The following is a 20506-nucleotide window of genomic DNA, read 5'->3' as shown; positions in this document are numbered from 1 at the left end:
AAAATTTAGTGTTTATGATTGTTTAAAAGAAATTTTCTTGTTAATAAATTAGTTGAAAAGTAAACATGATTAGCCTATGATGTTGAACTTTTAAAATAATGAGAACAAATTATTTGCTTGTGAAATTTACTACTATTTGAATGTATATATTTGAGTTGTTTTGTATCTAGACTAAAGTAAAAATAACATTTCAATTTAGTTGTGAAAATCTCTTGTATATTTAGCTTTAGAAGTAGTTAGACACCTTGATTTTAATGTTGGGTTTCAGTTCTGTGGAAAAACCTTTGCAACAATGTGTTGTATCCTTTGTCCTAAATAGGTATGCTTATATGTATTGTTTTAATACAAAAAATAACTCATTGCTTATTTTCTATATTTATTTGTTTTTTAATCAGTGTTAGCTTATATTAAATAAGATAGACATCAGCTTTAACTTTGTTTCAGTAACAGAATGAATGACAGATCCTATTTTATCCACTGTGTATTGCAAAGGCTTACCTGGTATCCCTATTTCTATTAAAATAAAAAAAAAGACCATAGGAGTGCAATTTCATAACAGTTCTTCACACTGTATTTAATGATATATAATTTTGTAGGGCAGTTTCTTCAATAAAATACACAGCTAATCAATCAAATATAACATTTTTGTCATATTTCCCTGGTTCCTTGAAATACTGATTGCCTGATCATGAAACGTTAGTTAATATATACTTAAAATAATTTTGAAACAGTTGGTGATTAGAAAATACAACTTTTCATTTATCTTACTCAAGTTACTATAGATCACAGAAACAAAGAATGATTCAAAGACGTGGCTTTACAAAAGGAAAGTATTAAAAAAAACGAATGGTTTTAATCACATTATTAAAGTAATTAGTAAGATTACTACAGAGTGAAAAATCTGTCATGTTTTGGGCTGTTTGTTTTTATCAAAAGCTCATTAGTTTTAAATATGCTACTTCAAGTACTATGTTAAAATTTTTTTCTACAGAATTAGTTTTTGTATTTATCTTCAGATATGAAAAGAATTAAATCATTTATTTGTCTGTTTAAAAGTGTGAGTTGTAATGTTATGAAATATTACTGTCTGCTCATAAGTCTGATCAGTCTGAATGAGTGACTTGAACTTGCACTCTATATAAGTAATTACCATTACTGACTTTAATATTTCTTATTAGAGAACCATGAATTGTAAACAAGAAAATCCTGGAAAGTAAGGGAATTTGTAAACAAGTTTTTTAGTGCAAGAAATCCTTGAAAATCAATGGGTTCTATTAGGTCCATTGGACATCCTTGAAAGTGTAACTTCATTTTTATTGATGACAAGCTGTACCAATGTGTTCATCTCATTCTGACACAAACATCTCTACAGAATGTGATTAGTAAAATGGAAAATATACTGACTTTGCAATACTTATTAGTGATAGGCTTTGAACTATTTAGTTTGCATGTAGGCAAACAGGTGTCACTTGTGCAAAATAAGCTCAAAGCTTATTTAGTGGAAATATAAAATCCTAAAAATGTTGATAAAGAACATTGACGTTTCAGAATTTTTCTGATTCTATCTTCAATATAATTCGAAAATATTTAACATTTTTAACTTATGTTATTCAACAGCTATTGCATAAAATTTAATAAATTTAATTTAAGAAATGTAAATCTATATGGTACACAATAAATAGTCAAATATTTGCCATTAAAGACAGCCTCTACCTGGTTAAGCTGCCCGTTACTTACACACCAATGTATCTTAGCCAGACATTTAGGGCCTCATTAGGAAATATCTCAGGGACAGTTCTGGCTGTAAATATAGTAGTATGATATATGTTATAAATATTATTTAATGTCTTATTTTTAACACTAAACTGAATAAAATTAATTGAAAAAACGAAGTCATAAGTGTACTTCTAATCATCATACATCATAATTAGTGACACATGTAACAGCAACTGTGACAACAAATAGTTATTCAGAACATTAATTGTTGCAAGTATTTAAATGTGGCTGAAAATAGTTTTTCAGCAGTAAACTAAGAAAATATAATGAAAGGTTTTTTCAAACACACATCAGATACACAGTATTAATAAACACATGTAGCAAGATAAGAGAAATTTTGGTAACTCATATTGATGCACGTTTCACATTGACACTTGCCTGGGTGGCAAGATGAAATATGTTCAATAAATGTTAAATAAATTTGATTACACCCTAAGTTTTGGTTCCCATCAAAGCACAATATCCAGGAGAAAAATAGATTTTATGTTATTAAACTGAGATTTGGAAATGTTTAACCAAATAATTCCTTAGAGCTTTATTCAATGACGCTTATTTATTGATTTGAATTTTTTTTAAAGCTTGTTTCATAATATTTTGTTTTTTTCAGTGAACAGATTTTTCACTTAAGTGGCTTAAGTGTTGGTCAAAGTATACCAGAAATGTGTAAATTCTATTCAACATGGATGGATATTTAATACTTTATACTGATGGTTTGCTAGAACACCTAGAAAATATTTATTATGTTCAATGCCATACATCCAGTAAAAAAAGAATGGAAGGGGAAATGAACTTTTTTTTTCACATTTCACAATGTGTGTTATTATGAGGATTTCTTTTGGAACTCTTGCAGTTTTTGGTTTTTTAAAATAAAATATATTCTTAGTTTGTTAATGTTGGTGGAAATTACATTCAGTAAATCAAAGCTCTCTTTTGTTCTCTCATTTTCTTGGTTTAATGGTCTATTTTCAACAGTCATTAATCTTACAACAGTTACAGAACCAGTTAACACACAGCAGTATTTCACCCCGACTGCTGACTACTTAAATTCAGCATCGTGTTAACTTACACGTGTCAGTATTTGTAGATGCAAGAAAAGTGAATACAAGCATGCTGCTAACTTGTTCCACTGAATTTTAAACTGGAACAAATTTTTAATTTCCAAAAATTATACATTTTGTGCCTTTTTTTCTTCTTGCCTTTAGCTAGTTATTATATACATGGATGCATAGATATAACAGTGTCACATAACAGAAAAATGAAAAACCATAAAACAAAATACCCTGTAAGGAGAGAAGTGGAATTTTTATAAATGTGTATTATGTCTTGGGGAGATGGAAGAAAAACAGACACACACACATACGTATATATATATATATTTATTTATTTTGTTACTAAGAAAATCCAATAATCTTAATTTTCGGTATGAAATTACCTTGTTTCTGTTTGTAAAAGCTTATAAAGTGTTAGGACAAATAACATTATCTCTACTAGGTCATCTTATGATTTTTACTATCAAGAAATATAACAATTTATTTTGCATGATCAAATTGCAACTGTTATAACAGCAGAAGTAACATACCACCCTACCTATGTTTTCACTGTTGATAAAAAAAACAAAAACAGAAGTGATTATATATATATAAAACTGATTTTTCATATGAGAATCATGAGAAATTATCAAGTTTTTGACATTTACATATAAAGAAACTGTAGTATTCTGGAATTATTTGACAGAATCAAGCTGCAAATGTAATTTTAAATTTATAAAAACATCACGTATTTTGTAATACCTGACTACATCAATTATAAAAATAATTTTTTGACTGTAAAATATTTAAAAAAAGTAAAATTTTATGTTTTTAATCTAAAACAATAACTCATAACATCAACGAATTATAGCTGCATTGTCAAAACCAGTGTTCTTTTCTTATAAATTCTAAGACACTTGTAACTAATACTTAACATCACTTAAATCCATAGCTGTCAATAAAAATATCGTTTCTGAAAACATAGATCTCAAAGCCTTAAAATGGATGTTTTCACTTCAGTAACAATAATTTACATAAGAAAAACAAATTTGTCTTAATACATTTTATTAACTTCACACTTAAAATAGTACTAAGCTTGAACATCACTGCATAATGATATTTGCACTTTCTAAATACTGTTAATAAAATACTGCTTTAAACAGTGCAAAATACTAAAAAGTTGTGGTTTTTATTCAGTATTTATACTAAAATATGTCAAAACAGAAATCAAACATGTGACACTTACACCATACTTTTTTAAACTTCCTATTCAGTACTTTGGGTTTACAGTAGCCCTAAAATTCCATAATTCTTTCTTAGTATTAGAATGACCAGTTAATTCTCCAAATACACTGCAGGACTGTGGTTACATTCAGTTATTTTACAGTGAGTTTCATACTGTAGTTCATTCTTAAATTGTCTCACACATTTTGATTTAAATGATAGATAACCACTAATTCACAGACATTTGTTTAAATTGTTAAATACTTATTTCATAACAAAGCTGGAGGCTCTAAAAGTTAAAATATTTTAGCACCAGGTAGTCTTCTACTTCCTTCATTAAAACAATTCATGACTTTGATTATTCTAATATTACAGATATGTTGTTGAAATGTTTGAGATTTAAGGCACTTTTATGAAGACTTGATTTTTTTCTATGATTAGACCAAATATGGTAGTCTCAAGCCTACTGTACAGCCAAGTTTCTTGATTTAACTAGCAGAATGTGGTCTTATTTTTTACCATTTAGTATTTTTCCAGTGTTCTTTCATTATTAACATAGCTACTTGAACCTTTAAATGCATGTACCTTTAGTGAGCCTGGTAATGTTTCTATTAAGTGTCTGTAAGTTGAAACATGCATGTTGGAAAGATTGCCCTTTGTCGTGAATCACATCACATTGTGAGGTCTACAGCTATTTCAGGAGTTACTGCACTTCATCTTAATGTAAAAATCGAACCAAAATGCATTCAGTTATTTAAAACAGATAATTAAGAATATTGCAGATTAAAACATCTTGAGACAAAGAAACTAAAATGATCAACTGGTTATTAATTTTCTTTGAGTGCAGCTTATTATGAAATCTTACACAGAATAATGGTTATCCCCCCTATATTATATTGAAAAAAATTAACTAGAAATTCCAGTTTCTTGGGTGATTATCAGTATTTATGTTCCTTGGAATTTAAAAAAAAACAATTTAATAACCTCAAGAGCTGCTGTTATCACATGTGAATTTGAAAATCTACAATCAAAGACAGCTAGTTTCTTTTATCCATATATCAGATTGTGGTCATTAGTAATTATATGAGATCACTATGTCAGCATATTGATAGTACTGTTATATAATAAAGTAAACCTAACACCAGTACCAGTGTTCTAGTCAACTTGTGTTTCCTCCAACAGTGCAATGAAGTTTGACCAAACAGTAACCACACACATTTATACATCACCAACTGTTCACTGCTAATGGTCACACCTCTCACATTAATCATTTATGTGAAACAAAACTAAAACCTATAGAGCTTTCTGTGAAGTTCTTCTCAGTAAGACTGTTATACTTTCTTTCATACATTTGTGGTTGTCATAGTTGCCATCAGATTTTCATTTTTCAGCATACTCTGAAAATAAAGTATGGAATTAATATTGTCAAATATTTCACACTTCAGCACCATATGAAAAAACAATAACAGTACACCAACATATAATTAAGAAGTAACTTTTCTTTCTGTTTGGTTTTTATTTTCATGCACAAGTGCAAGAAATAATTCTTTTTATAATTCCATGGAAGTAAAACATCACAGTAGTCATGTACAGAAAAGGCATAAACAAAACATTGCAGACTTTCATACTAAAGTACAAGTTCTAGAGGAGACAAAATTTTATAAGCATTCAAATATTATTTCTTAAATTGCAGACAGGTCAATTGCATGGATGTACAATGTATTATAAACTTTCACAGCAGAAGTTTCTACTGCAATGGTATTGAGATTAAACTGCATAAAATATTAAGATATGATTAAATTTTAGCCACAGCATAACAGCTCACAGAATGGCTCTGAGATTTTTTACCAAGTACAAACTTTTGGCTTGTAGCTCCATCTCTTGATTGATTTGAAATCTAATTACAGCCATGGTTATTAAGAATTCCCTCATTTTACCACTAAAAGGGAAGCAAAATTTAACCAGGAATCAAAACATGATAAAATAATAAATTTAAGTTACATTTAAAAATGAGCAGTTTTTGGTATTTGAGGATGCCTAACTAGATAGCTCAATAATATATTCTTTAGACATAGTTCACTTCTTAGCTCACCTACTGTGGAAAACTAGCATTAAGGAGGTAAAAAGTTTTAGGACATGGAATCCCTCAGTTGGAAAAATGTGACAGTTAACACTAATGTGTGTGTGTGATGATTAAAGTTGCCCAATTATTTATTGGCCCAATACACATTTCCGGTAAGAAATGTACATACAGCCACATTTTAAGTTGTTTTATGAAACTGCTGATGCTCAATATTAAAGACTGCTTGGCTATCTGGGTTTTAGCACTAGCCCAGTAAAAAATGTTGTAATCTGATATTGGCCACTGTCATGATTAGTAGCCTATAAAATCACTTAAGTCTAATTATTAATTAGTTATGTTTTTTACTAACCACATACTAGGTAGTAATTAGTATCTAGTTACTAAAAACAAATCATAATAATGGTTGTAATTTGAATTATGATAAGCCTTATTTTGATGTCATATCACATGAAAATAATGTCATATTGTAATTTGAATTATGATGAGCCTTATTTTAATATCATATGACATGAAATTGAAGTAGAGTGCTCAAGTTTCATCATGTTTTTTCCTCTAAAACATAATTTCATTAATATTACAGCCCTTCAGATAATGATTATTAGGGTTTGAGAAATATATTTCAAAAATGTTCCTTTTGAAACAAACCCATATCTATGTAAAAACCTCTCCTTTTTCAAATAAGCAAGGCTGAAAAAGAAACAATAGTTAATAATAATTATTTGATTAAACACGTTCTGATTGCCCTGACATCTACGAAGAAAAGATGGGTAAACTACCAATTGAATTGTTAAAACATAAATCACTGCTTGACACTTGAAGTCAAGATATAATACCAAGTATGAAGACTTGATTTTTTTTTAAATGATCAGACCAAACAAGGTAGCCTCAAGCCTACTGTACACAACCAACATGTGAAAGTAACTGATAAAAGGAAAAATGATTTTCTACAAAAACCATATGTATGCTATTCAAGCCAAAATAATGTTTTTTTTACAAATAACTAAAAAAAGATGCATATCTTGTACCTTTCTTAACCAAATAACGATTTTGAATAATATCCTAACTAATACAAATTTGAAATAGTTTAATATGAATATTAAAATTCACAATTTAAATTCCAAAAGTTAATAAAGTATTTAAAACCAGAAGGTTTAAAAATATTATACAAAATAAAGTTAACTGAAGATATTTTTCTATACTCATCTCAATCTATTCATTCTGGCTCAGAATCATGGATGTGTGGGAACAGAATTTGAGATTCATCTTTTATTGCTACTCAAGAAATTTTTTGTTCAGTACCATGCAGTTTAAGCATGGCTTTTAAAGTATTAATAGGTTAAGAACTTGTTTCAATAACTTAGGTAAATTTTTCTCCTTTGAAAAACAAATTTAAGAAAACTTGTGACTAATCATTCCATTATTGTATATTTTCTTATATAAATTAAAAACATTTTTAGTTGTTTATTAATTTATATCATAATTTGGTTGTAACTAAGGTTACTCATCAAGCTGCAAGACTTCTTGTACAAATTTTTCCAAATCCTAAGTACATTTTATTACCATGCATTACTTTAAATGAAATAACTTAACATTACCTTGGCATCCCTGTTAAATACTATGGTTATTTACTTATTCTATACTGATTAGTTTCATTATATCACTGAAGTATTCATCAAAATAAACTGATGAATTCCAAACCTTTTAACAAAACCTGCAGCTATACAAAGTAAATAATATTTGTGTTTATAATAATAATATCTATGATTTATCATAAATATGGTGTGCTCCTTTTTTAAGTTTTTAGAAATAAATCTAAACATGTAATTAAACCTTACACATGAAATGGTGATAAATATTTATTTGGGGTAATAAACACTACTGGAGTTTGGAGTATAAGCTACTTACTGTTAAGGAAGGTATATCCTTAGATACAGCACCAATAAACACTACTGGAGTTTGACGTATAAGCTACTTACTGTTAAGGAAGATACATCTTTAGATACAGCACCAATAAACACTACTGGAGTTTGAAGTATAAGCTACTTACTGTTAAGGAAGATATATCTTTAGATACAGCACCAATAAACACTACTGGAGTTTGACGTATAAGCTACTTACTGTTAAGGAAGATATATCTTTAGATACAGCACCAATAAACACTACTGGAGTTTTTAAGCTACTTACTGTTAAGGAAGATATATCTTTAGATACTACCAATTACTGTTAAGGAAGATATATCTTTAGATACAGCACCAATAAACACTACTGGAGTTTGACATATAAGCTACTTACTGTTAAGGAAGATATATCTTTAGATACAGCACCAATTTCATGGGCAGTCTTCTGATCCTGTCTCACAATAAGAAGAACATTTGACATTTACTGTCAACTACTCCTAAGAGTTTTAGTATTGTATGAATATCTTAATATGAAATTATACACAAAAAGCAGAAAAGTACACCTAAATAAATGAATATGGTAGCATTTGTTTACATAACAGTTTATACAAGATTTTGTTTGAGGTAACTGAGTGGCCATGACACAAGGAATGTATTTTCTGCTAGAATAAATATAAAGGTTTAACTCTTACATTACTGACTTATTTTCATATTATTCACAATCAATGAAATGAAAATATTGCACTATTTTGTCTATTAAAACATTAAATATAAAGAAATGACCAACAAAACCAGATGAAATCATTCACCTAAACATACACAGGAGATATTTGCAGTAATTAAAGATGAAATGTAATTTTGATGGCATTTTTGCCTCCTTTTTTTTTTGTGACCCATAAACTACTAAGGACCCTGTAATGTAACCAAAGTGATGAACCCATGAGCAACTTAATGCAAAAACAGTTTATAACAACATTTGTAAAAAGCCAATGGGGTCCACCCTTCCATCAGTAATTAAATACTGCCTTTGGCACTGACTGTTTATTACAGAAGGACACTACACAAAACATTGAGAACCTGTTCTACACAACAAATTATAGTTTTTTTTTCAAATAACTACAGATAAGTAAACCTTTGTAGTATAATGGCCTAGATGTGGTGTGTCCACCATCACGTGACAAATTCTAGCTTATAGCTTAGTTACTGTGGGCATAAATGGGTAAAATAATATTAAGTGACCAGTTGCTACACAAAATAAACCAAATACTATTAAAATTGCTATAGCAGCATATTATATGTAAACTAGTGTACAAAAATGTATGAAGAACAAGTCTACACACAAAATAACCAATAACTTCTAATGTTACAGCAGCAGAACACTACACATAAATTAACCACTGAGAAAAGAAGAGTTTTAAATTATTACAGAAAAACACAATTTATAAAATGTAATCAACCACTCTTCACCTTGTGTTCCTGCTGACTAGTAGAGTCATCATTCCTATGACCAGACTCACCATCTAATGACTTGGATGGTTTTTCAGGTATATCTATGGGACAAACATAATCCTCAAACACCAGTTCATTAGTTTTTCGTTTCTTCTTCAGTGTGAAATGACCTCTTCGAACTGCCTGAAATAATTAGATAGAAACTGCTCTAATATATTTCGACAAGATACAAACTATATAATTTAACTATAAATTAATGAAGTTCATATCAAACAGTGCACCAAAACTATCTGGCAACACCTGAATATTGCATTAATTGTACTATAGCTGTAGAAGAAATTGCATACTGTGAGTTAGTTACATATGACATTAATTAATATTAAATGCATAGATACATAAAAAAAACAAGGAATAAAGTATCATTAGAGCTTGCACAAAAATGTTTTTTATATATATAGCTCTACTTTCACAACAACCATAAAGTAGCACATATTTTATAATAAAAATATCTATTGGATAGAAATTCTTATAAATTAAACTTAAATGCCTGGTAACTACTATCCAATCATAACTAGTAGTAAACTTTTGTTTTTCAACATATTTCTCAAGTATTTAAAATGTTTAAGATTAATCCCTTAGCTGCCGAACGTGCCATGTGGTATGACTTGACATAATTGACAAAAATTTAAAGAATGAGCCATACGGTGTGCTTGTAAACTGAAAAGCAATTGTGAAACAACCATATGGTATGCTTTAAGTTCTTTTGAGCAACAGCCTGCAGAACATACCCAATGATTACTAAATTTTGATTGGTTGATAATTTATTTCTGCTGATATGGTTGGCTCACTCACTGGCTCAGAGCATACCGAATTACTTTTTAAAAAATTACATGCAATTTCGTTTATATATATTGAAATATTACATAATACAAATGAAATATATAAAAATATAAAATCATGAATTTCTGGGAGAAATTCCACACTGAACTGTTATTTACAAAGAAAAATTTTGCAGCTAAGGGGTTAATAATGAAATTTTCAATATACTAACATTTCAAACTTCATGTAAATGCACTTTAAAAAAAATCAAAAGGTTTACAAATGTCATTAGCATAAATCATATCTCAAATTAATACAAATGTAATACATAGTACATTAGCTCAAAGTGATAATAGAAACCACAATTAAGAAGTAGTGTGCCTGAAACAAGCAAGCTCTTTTCTTATAAAGGAACATTAATGTTAAACAAAAATTCAAGTTTCTGCTGACAGCATTATATTTATCCACATGCTTTTCACAAAGGTTTGTCTATGATAGGTTTCACAAATATGCATGTAGACTTTAAAATCAGGAGGAATAATTACACGTTTTAGAGAGAATTTATATGAAATTTCGTCTACTAATATAGTGAATTTTATTTTTGCACTAAAAATAAAAAAAATATAAGGTTTAACCATGAATATTTAGTGTTCAAAGAAATGTTCTATAATGAAACTTGTTTTCTGACCTTGACTTTAGCACTCGGGGTTAAAGGTACATAGCCTGCTTGTCCCTCAGCTTCTCGCTTTTTCTGCATCAACTCTAAACCAACAACTTGTCGAAAGTGTGTAATCAAGTGTCTCCTTAGTAATGTCTTGTTTGGGGGGATATTCAGGAGGGTGGCCAGTAGCTCTGCTGTGAAACGAGGTTCGTATACCTAAAGGTTGAGAAGCATTTTGTGTGTAAAATACAAGTATAAAGTAGCCTACTACAGTTTAGATTGAAAAAACAAACTATAACATTACTGATTAATAAACAGGACTTCTTACTGTTTGATGACTGTAACAACTATAATATCGACCTGTCATTACAAGTGAGTTTACAACTATTCAACATCAACGTACAATTACTTAATACTTTGTTAGTTAGGCAGAATGAGCGAAACTAACAGATATATCTACACTCTTTTAGTTCAATGAGTTGAACACAGATAGAAAAACAATACTGTCAAATAAAATGCATTGTTTCATTCTCCTATGATAGCTATTTGAAATGTTTAACCTAATCAAATACAACCAGATGAAATTAACTGTACTGCTATAAATATGTACTGACTCCATTACTACGGTAAAGCAAATATCTCTTGATCATTATTACATGATTTTTTAACTTATGTAAAGATGTTACCATTAAAGAACCATGTACACCACTTCCTCTTAGGTTAGGGGCATACTCCGATAAATCCACTGTCCTCAACCACTCCATCACTCTATGATTAGACCACAAGGCCACTTCACGTGAATCATAAGCCTTACTCTTAAGAACAAAATAGATTCTTTATTAGAAATAATGAAAAACAGCAGGATATCACATAGCATAAATAAAACATTTTAACAGGTAAAAACAGAAGTGTTGATTCATACTGTAATTGATAAATAATTCAGTTGTTACTTTTGCTCTTCTTCTCTGATACATTATGATAAAATCTTAACAAAAAACTAGAAGTAAAAAGAATCTACAACAATATTACACCATTTATAACTACATATCTACATAAAGTGATCATGGTTAAACTGAACTTCTAAGAAAATGTATTTTCCTATTTTAAGATCTTTCTGCTGTTACACAATATTTCTTTTAAATTATGAACCATGAGCAAACTTAGTAATAAATTACTGTCTGCAATTTCTAAGAATTCATAGATTCTTCAATTTAGATACTTTTAAAGCTATATAAGTATCATCATCATATCCCTTTACTGACTTCATCAGGAAGAGAGCGACGTTTCAGACAGAAAGGTTCAAATGAATTCTCTCGCAAAACTTGAATACCCCGTTTTACACTGATGTGGTGTAGTTGGTTAAACACCTTCAAATTAAATAAGTCCTCCTATGAAACAGAAAAACAGGTATGATTTTAATATATATATAAAAAATCCTACTAATGTGATTGATTATAACATTCCTTCTCATTATTCTAAAACATTCCTAATTGATATGTGTGAAATTTATACAACCATGTGCTTTTTTGAAAAATGTTAACACAAATAGTCCTAACATACTTTATTTTCATCAAAAACGTAAATACAATAAATGAACACAAGCTATTCTGAATAAAAAGCCAATTTAAACAAGTGAAAGGCATATAAATTCTGAATTCTATTTAGACTTCAAAAGAAATGGACAATAAACTATTGGACAAAAACATTTATAGCATCAGGGTTATAAACATACTACTGTAAGATGATGAAGCATACGACCGTCAATTCTGGCTTCCAAGAATGTATCTTTGTATTGAGGAAGACCAATATCATCTAACCAACGAGTTACCCACTGGTAGTCAAGTTTCCCTGCAGCTTCTGCAATATCACCATTTTTTGATCCCAAGGACTGAAAAGCTAACTGGAGTTTCTTATGATGAAAGGGATTTTTAATACCAAGTTCCTGTACAAAAGATAGACTGTCATTACACTCATTTTCTTTACTATTTTGTTCAGTGTAAAGCAATATTTTCTTTATAATTATTCCACATTTAAATCAGATACAACATAACTATAACACATCCTTATGCTAAAATCAATATTTTAAAGGTTTTTATTTGGATTAATTTCAATACCACAAGCTTTTTCACTATATCATTCTTATTATATCCTTTTATTAAGACAAATGTATTTAAAGTGTTTTTTTTTTTTATTTAGATTTGTATCAAACTTATTTGAATGTGCATAAAGTCAGTCCATCGTAACAATCCAGTAGCGCAAAATATCATCAACATGTAATGTTGACTACAGCAGTCCGTTTTAGATATGACTGGCCTGTATGCCATAATAAAAAAAAAGTTGCACCTAAAAGAAAGTTGTTATTCAAAGGATGAATAACAAGGTAACAACTGACTGAGTTGAAACTGTGCCAGTTGCTATTCCCAGGGGTTGAATATAATGGTTTATACACTGTTTAGTTAGACAGATAATGTAGCAAATTGTACACTGAATGGTAAGTTATATAAAGTTCAGTAAAGACAACTTAAAACTTTTCTTTTTTTACATATAATAATTTATTCATCAATCACATTTACTTCATTAACATCCATGTATCATATTTTTATTTCAAGCAAATAAAATATTACAAACTGACACAAAATTTATTCATCTCATAAAAAACTGTCCAATATTTGTTTTGCACATTTAACAGAGTCATTCTGATTGTTCACAAGTACGGCAGTCATTAAGAAGCGTTGTACTATTAGTTTTCAGCTCACTATTTTATTATGAATTCATAAAATGATGTGCAATAAATGTCCAGAATTCTACATTAGAGAAACTGGAAGAAAACTGGAAATCAGATCCATTGAACATAATAAAAACAAATCTCATATTTGCCACTGTTATACTGTGGATCTTTTTAGTTACATCTGTACAAAATTCCATAATTTTAAACAAAGAACTAAACATTGGAATCTACATATCTTAATTAAACAAAACAGCCCCACCCTAAACCAAACTTTCACTTTCAAACTTAGATACTTTGATTTAAGCTCTGAAGGGGGGACTATTCCCCAAACTTAAGAAAAACAATAATGGAATAAGAATAAATATCTGAACTAAATTATTGTTAGTTAATATCTAATAAGGTAATCTATTCTGAATACTACATAAAATATATGTTGCATCAAAACAATTTCAAGAATACTATAAATTCTATAATTCCATGTTTCATTTATATTATTGCTTTTGTCACAACTTGTATCAACATCCATATCATGTTTTTATATTAACACTTTGAGCATTCTTCACAGCAACTTACTGTTCTTAACTTGAGACATTCACAGCTTTTCCAGATGCCTTAAGGCATTTCATTAGCCATGATTATTCTACAGATTAGTCGAGTCTGTCATTTAACACACTGCAAGTTAATAACTTAGTAAATCCTATCATGTTACTTAATGTCTAGGCCACTAGCTCAAAATCTGCTACAGTCACTAAAAGAATAAACCTTAATTCTGTGAGCAGGGCAAAGACAATCAACAGTTTTTGATTGTCCCTAGTCACTTTTCAGGACTTCAACATTTTAAACTAAAATGTCTATACGTATGCACCAAAAAGTTTGACTTGAATACCCTGAGATACCAAGATACATGTATTAAGTTGTGAAGGAATCTCAAGTCATGTGACCTCTTTGTTTCATATTGTATTCGTGAGTCTGTAAATCACAGTACTGATATGAAGAAAAGTCATGAGAGGGAAGTCGTTATTCAACCTTCCACCCAAGAATCATGGTTACATGTCACATCTGTCAGGAAGTTGTTTGTGAAGGTAAAATCAATGTAAATTTGTTCTGTGCACAGAAACAATGTCATATTTAAAAAGAAGTCATTATTGGAATGGGTCGTATGCAAGAGGGAATACTGTGGTGTATGTGTTTTTCATATAGCACAGCCACATCGGGCCATCTGCCGAGTCCACCAAGGTAAATTGAACCCTTGATTTTAGTGTTGTAAATCTGTAGACTTACCACCGTACCAGCAGGAGATGAATACTGTGGCAAGCTTTTAATAAATAATAAAAGTCTGTCATATATATAAATATCACATGTTAATAAAATGTTTCTACTAAAGATGTTACTGGGAAATGACAAAGATGGTCTTAATCATGCAAGGTGTTGTTCCTGTTAAGAATACAAACACATTTGTCCCTTGTGCAAATTGTATGTGCATAACCCCTATAACATCCAAAATGCATTATCTATTATACGTTTCTTAAGAGATCATGTATACTGAGACTGATATTTTCTCTACTGTAATACGACCTGCTGTGAAATCATTATTTAGGGTAGTATGAAGGTAGAAAACTCCAACATCAAATGCATAATACCACATTAAAAGACAGTTTATATAAAGCTGGGAAATACACATAGTTTTTAATAAAACTAATATCTTTAAAGATCTTTATTTAGATTACTTTCAGTACAATAAGCTATTTTTTTACTAAGACCAGTGTTTTAAAGATTATTTTGACTGCTATTTCTATACGTTTTTATTTAGATTAATATCAATACAGTATGATATCTGACTGTATCAAGCTTAATATTCTATATCTTTTTATTAATACCAATGTCTTTAAAGGCTTTATTTAAATTAGTCTCAATAAAATAGGGTTTTGCATTGTATCATTAAATTTATCTTTTTACTAAGACTGATATGTTTAAAGGTTTATATCTGAATTAATTTCAACTCATGCAAATGAAGCTCTAAATTTAAAACTTTTTTTATCCCCAAAATGAAACATTCAAGCTTTACCTTTTCAAGATCATTTTTTGATGCCTTTAGGAGATGGTCCCCATTTTTAACCCAACGTTTACACTCATTAACATACATATTAAGTCCAATTCTGTGTAGCCAATTAGCAACCATATCCGTGTCCCACTGAGCAAAAGGTATATCTGAGGCACTAAAATAAGCAAAAAAAGAGAGTCAGAAACAAACCAACATTCTACATTAAATATAAACCAAAACATATTTAGTTTTACACAGTGCACAGGGGTTTTAGTCATTTTAAAAAATTACAGCTATTGTCAAAGAAAAAAAATACATTTGAATGCACATAAAAACAATACAAAAAGTAAATATACAATAAATCCAAATACAGCTGAGAAGTGTAATTAATTGATGCAATATACATTAAAACAAGCTAAGTACTTCATTATATAAGTTCTAAAAATTTGTATTATTACTATTTCAAACATAAAAAAACATTTTTCCCAGTATTTTGTGCAAACTCTACATTTCCAACAAAATAATTTTTGTGAAAAAATATTAATTTAAAAAAACTTGTTTTGATTACAAAGGTTAAAGTTTCATTAGTTTTAAAATTATTTGAGATATTTGACTAAAAATGGTGCCTACTTACAAAAACCTGAAAAAAATGGAACAAGTTTGAGAGTATCTGTGTGCTTTCAACATCAGTTTTGAATCTAAAATAACTAGATTTTTATTGATAAGGTAGATTCTGCTTTACTGATACAAGTTTTTGCTATGAATATTACTTTTCTTTGATCTAAAAAACAAAACGATTACATTTCTGTAACATTTCACATTGATAAGTTACTGGATGAAAATCTGCTATCATGAAACTTTAAAAAATAACAGAAATAATGAAGACGTACAATGCTTTATACTTCTAATCATTACGTACTGAAAAGTTTAACTAACTTATAATCATTACATACTGAAATGTTTAGTTAACTTATTATCATTACGTACTGAAATGTTTAACTAACTTACTATACTGTGAAATCATTTCCAACTTTTAAAAACAATACATTTAAAGAATTGAACACTATTTCAAAAACCACAGGTATATTTACATGTTGTCTGGCCCCGTTCCTTCTGACCAGCCAAGACGAGGACCTGCGGTTGCTCTCAGTCTATTTCGAGAGAATTCTCCACCAACCAAATCCATACTCTGGGAACCAGAACGTTTTAATCTAGATATTAATATAGCAGATTGAAAAAGCTGAAGTTTTATCTTTGTTAACATGAAGACTACTTCCACCCAGAATATATAAGTTCAAATTAACATTTGCTAATTACTAATTAGTTTATATCTTATACTCCAACTGCTGATCCTCAGAAGGACTGTACGTGGGAGTGAGAGCTGGGGCTTGAACCTAATTTTCTTGTTAAAAAGACAGGATTGTTTTCCATTCATCCCCACTGGAACTTCATTCAACTCTTTCAAGATGGGTATTTGGGTCTGTCTGTTCTGTGCTTGGTTGTCTGACTGAGTTATCAGTTAAGTGGATGTGAAAAGCATTTTTTATCTTTCATTTTTCATGCGTGGTTAATATCCCATTATTTCTATATCATTCCTTTTTATTGTATGGTATTCTACTATGGAATTATGAGCTACTGCAGATAGGTTGTTATTATGTGTCAGTTATGTTTCTCAATTCTAACACTTTTTAATCTTGTTTCCACATTCACAAAGGATACTGTAATTAGCACTTTTGCTCTATATTGTGATTTTGTTATGTGGCCACATATTCTACAGATATGATTCCAAGATTCATGAACCACCTGAACAGGATATCCAGAATTAACAATTCAAAATAAAAACTGAAGAAGATAAACTCACATTCCTAGACAACATGGTTACCAAGGTGTTATAACTTGAATAGCACTAAAAAAACCCACAACAACAGATCAAACCACCCCAAGTGTTAAATCGGTCAAAATAGGGTGCACAATCTTAAGGTTGAACAAGATTTGTGATATATATAATGAAGAAAAGCACACTATGGCAACCTTCCTTAATAATGGATATCTTAAACACTTAATAAACAAGAAAATAAATACAGACACACAACCTTATATCCCAATGTCAAAGGTCTCTACAAAAACATAAGTAAACAGTATAAAATTAAAAGATATTCAATGTTACACACAATATAATCACAGTTAATACACACCAAAGCATTTTAAAAAAACCCAGCATAGAACAGAATTCATAAACCCCTCAAAAACGATATCTGGCAATATGAATATCAATACAAACTAATGTTTTACAAATCTGTTAGTTACTGAAATGCTCAACTGTAGGGAATCTGGCAAGTTACAAAAAACATTAGAGCATCAATAAATATTTTCCTTCTAAAGACAGCTAGGTGGGTATGTTTACATTTTGTTGTCCTGTTTCTTCTGTTCAGTTAAGGCAAGGTCCTACTATTGCTCTCAATTTATTTTGATAAAAATATCCACTAATCACAAAAAAGAACAAACTAAATAAACCACATTATTCAAGACTGTTCTATCTGCAATAGTTCATCATATTAAGAAAGAAAATCATGAAGGAAAATAAAACAGAAAATGAATCAAAGGAGAGAAAGATAGACAGACGTCTTTCACATTCAACTAACTGATGACACAGTCAGCCTATCAGAGAAATCAGATAAAACTGGATATCAGTTAGGAAGTTATAGAAATAACTAGTTCACTAAATGAGAGAGAGAGAGAGCCCAGTTGGTGGATAGCCTATCTCCTTTTCTAACAAGAAGACACAGAACTGAAATCTGACCCCTACCTTTACAAACAGCCCTTCCCAAGACTTTGTGGGAAATGACATAATAATAATAATGTAAGAGATAAATTAATTAGCAATCACTGTCTAGCAATAAGAAGAAAACAGTAACAAATTAGTAATTATACAGTACTGTGCAGGTGTTAGGACAAAAGAACATTTTGTCATTTTTTTCAATTTTATGTAGCTAATTCTTCCATGCCATTACAGAATGTAAATTTCAACACTATGGTAATGCTTCAGAGATCCCTGTTGACAACTGAATGAGCCAGGGTGAGAATACTTATCATTCCTAAGAGTTCCCATATACTTCTACTAAGGGCATGTCATGAAGGTTCTGCTTGAATGAATATTCTGATCAAATTTATAGTATGAAATAACTGTGATGGTTCCCCATGCAATGTCTTAACTACATAGAAATAAACCAGCAAGGAACTAGCATATGGTACTAGTATATGTTAGAAGAAACTAATTTAATAGCACTCCACAAATAAACCTTGATAAAAAACCAGTAATTAATGCTATACATTAAGTTTCGTGTCCTGCCATGGCCCAAGAAAACATAGTAAATTTTCAGCAGAGCAGAGAGTTTGTATAAAATCTTTTCATGATGCTGAATGGACTCTCCATCAAATTGCTGCAGACTTAATATGCTCCTCAAACACTGTCAATATATCCTAGTTTGTGAGACCAAAACAGGAAAGGAAAAGACAGAACACCTAAACTCATTGATACTGATGATAAATATCTTCGTTTACACAGTCTTCTTGATAGAAGGAAGACTGCCACTGATCTTAAACACGAGATAAATGACCATGTACCAAATGAAAGAAAAGTGTCCAAATCTATCGTAGCAAAATTACTCAATGAGAATGGAGTATGTGGTCATGTAGCAGTTAAACAACCTTTACTTTAATCTACAAATATTGTCAAGAGACTGAAATTTGTTAAAACAATCAAACACTGGACTGTTGATGATTGGAAAAGGGTGTTATGGATGGATGAGTCCAAGTTTGAAAAATTTGGTTCAAAGTGTAGATTGTACTTATAGTGGAAGAAAGGTAAAAGATACTTATCTCAATGCATAGCACCTATCATGAAGCATGGGGAAGACAATGTGATAGTTTGGGGGGTATTTTTCTGCTAAGTTAACATGAGATATTTGCAAAATAGATGGAATAATGGACCAGTGGAATAACACAAAATCGCTTTGCACTCAGACTAGTAACAAAACACACACTATTTTCACACACAAATCTTTAATAAAAATATTTCATTAAAAAATTTGATTTTTTGTGTACCAAAAAATTATAATCTTTACTAAAATCTACCAAATTCTGTGAAGATTCACACATTATATCAAAGGGCAAATACTTAACACATGCAAATGTGTAGACAAACTCGTGTACATTATAACGAACACATTGCAAAAAGTTAAAGCAAAAGGTGGACACACAAGATATTAACTGTTTACTGAACGCAAGCACTTCTGCTGAGTTTATGTTGTACCAAATATGAATATTAATACAATATTGATGTTTCACCTGTGACTTACATTATATTGTTCTTTAAAGTAGTCTGATATCTAATTTTTTACTTTGTCCTAACACTTTCGCATGCTATTATATTTGGTAATCTTATCTTACAAGCAAATAATTATTATAATAATTGATAGCCAATTATCACAATTATTGGGAAATAATTGATATTTTCCCACTTTAGGCTTTTATGAAGTTATCAAAAAAAAAGGAAGCAATGTAGTAACATAATCATAATTTTCCTTTATACATGTAGTTCTGCAAACTTGTATATAATGTTTGTTTTTGACTCACATTTTATATTTTACAGGAATTTAATCATAATTAAATAATTTATTCTAAAAGAAAAGAAAAGACTGAATTTTATACATTTTCTGTGGTAGTACATAAGTAAACAGTTCATCTAATTTCCATAACAAAGCTATACAATCCCAGCATGAATAACAAACCTATACAAT

General features: G+C 29.7%; 1 protein-coding gene across 6 annotated transcripts in view; it reads right to left on the bottom strand.

Moving 5' to 3' along the window:
* Positions 1-3143: 3143 nt before the first annotated feature.
* The window catches only part of Liprin-beta (liprin-beta 1), a 68047-nt gene continuing 50684 nt past the window's right edge, over positions 3144-20506 (bottom strand). For 4 of the 6 annotated variants that reach the window (XM_076457137.1, XM_076457138.1, XM_076457141.1 and 1 more), the window contains exons 12-20: positions 16799-16918; positions 15732-15882; positions 12671-12880; positions 12201-12326; positions 11625-11753; positions 10966-11154; positions 9477-9641; positions 8404-8460; positions 3144-5425 (exon numbers count right to left, since the gene is read on the bottom strand). In XM_076457137.1, the coding sequence (XP_076313252.1) occupies positions 5372-5425; positions 8404-8460; positions 9477-9641; positions 10966-11154; positions 11625-11753; positions 12201-12326; positions 12671-12880; positions 15732-15882; positions 16799-16918 (1201 nt within the window). In that variant the 3' untranslated portion in view covers positions 3144-5371. The remainder of the gene's footprint in view (positions 5426-8403; positions 8461-9476; positions 9642-10965; positions 11155-11624; positions 11754-12200; positions 12327-12670; positions 12881-15731; positions 15883-16798; positions 16919-20506) is intronic. The other 2 variants (XM_076457139.1, XM_076457142.1) reach the window with 1 other exon arrangement.

Source organism: Tachypleus tridentatus, chromosome 9 (genome assembly GCF_004210375.1).
Source record: "Tachypleus tridentatus isolate NWPU-2018 chromosome 9, ASM421037v1, whole genome shotgun sequence".
Taxonomy (NCBI): Eukaryota; Metazoa; Arthropoda; class Merostomata; order Xiphosura; family Limulidae; genus Tachypleus; species Tachypleus tridentatus.
The sequence above is the reverse complement of the archived record's forward strand: the minus strand, read 5'-3'. Positions and strand labels throughout refer to the sequence as shown.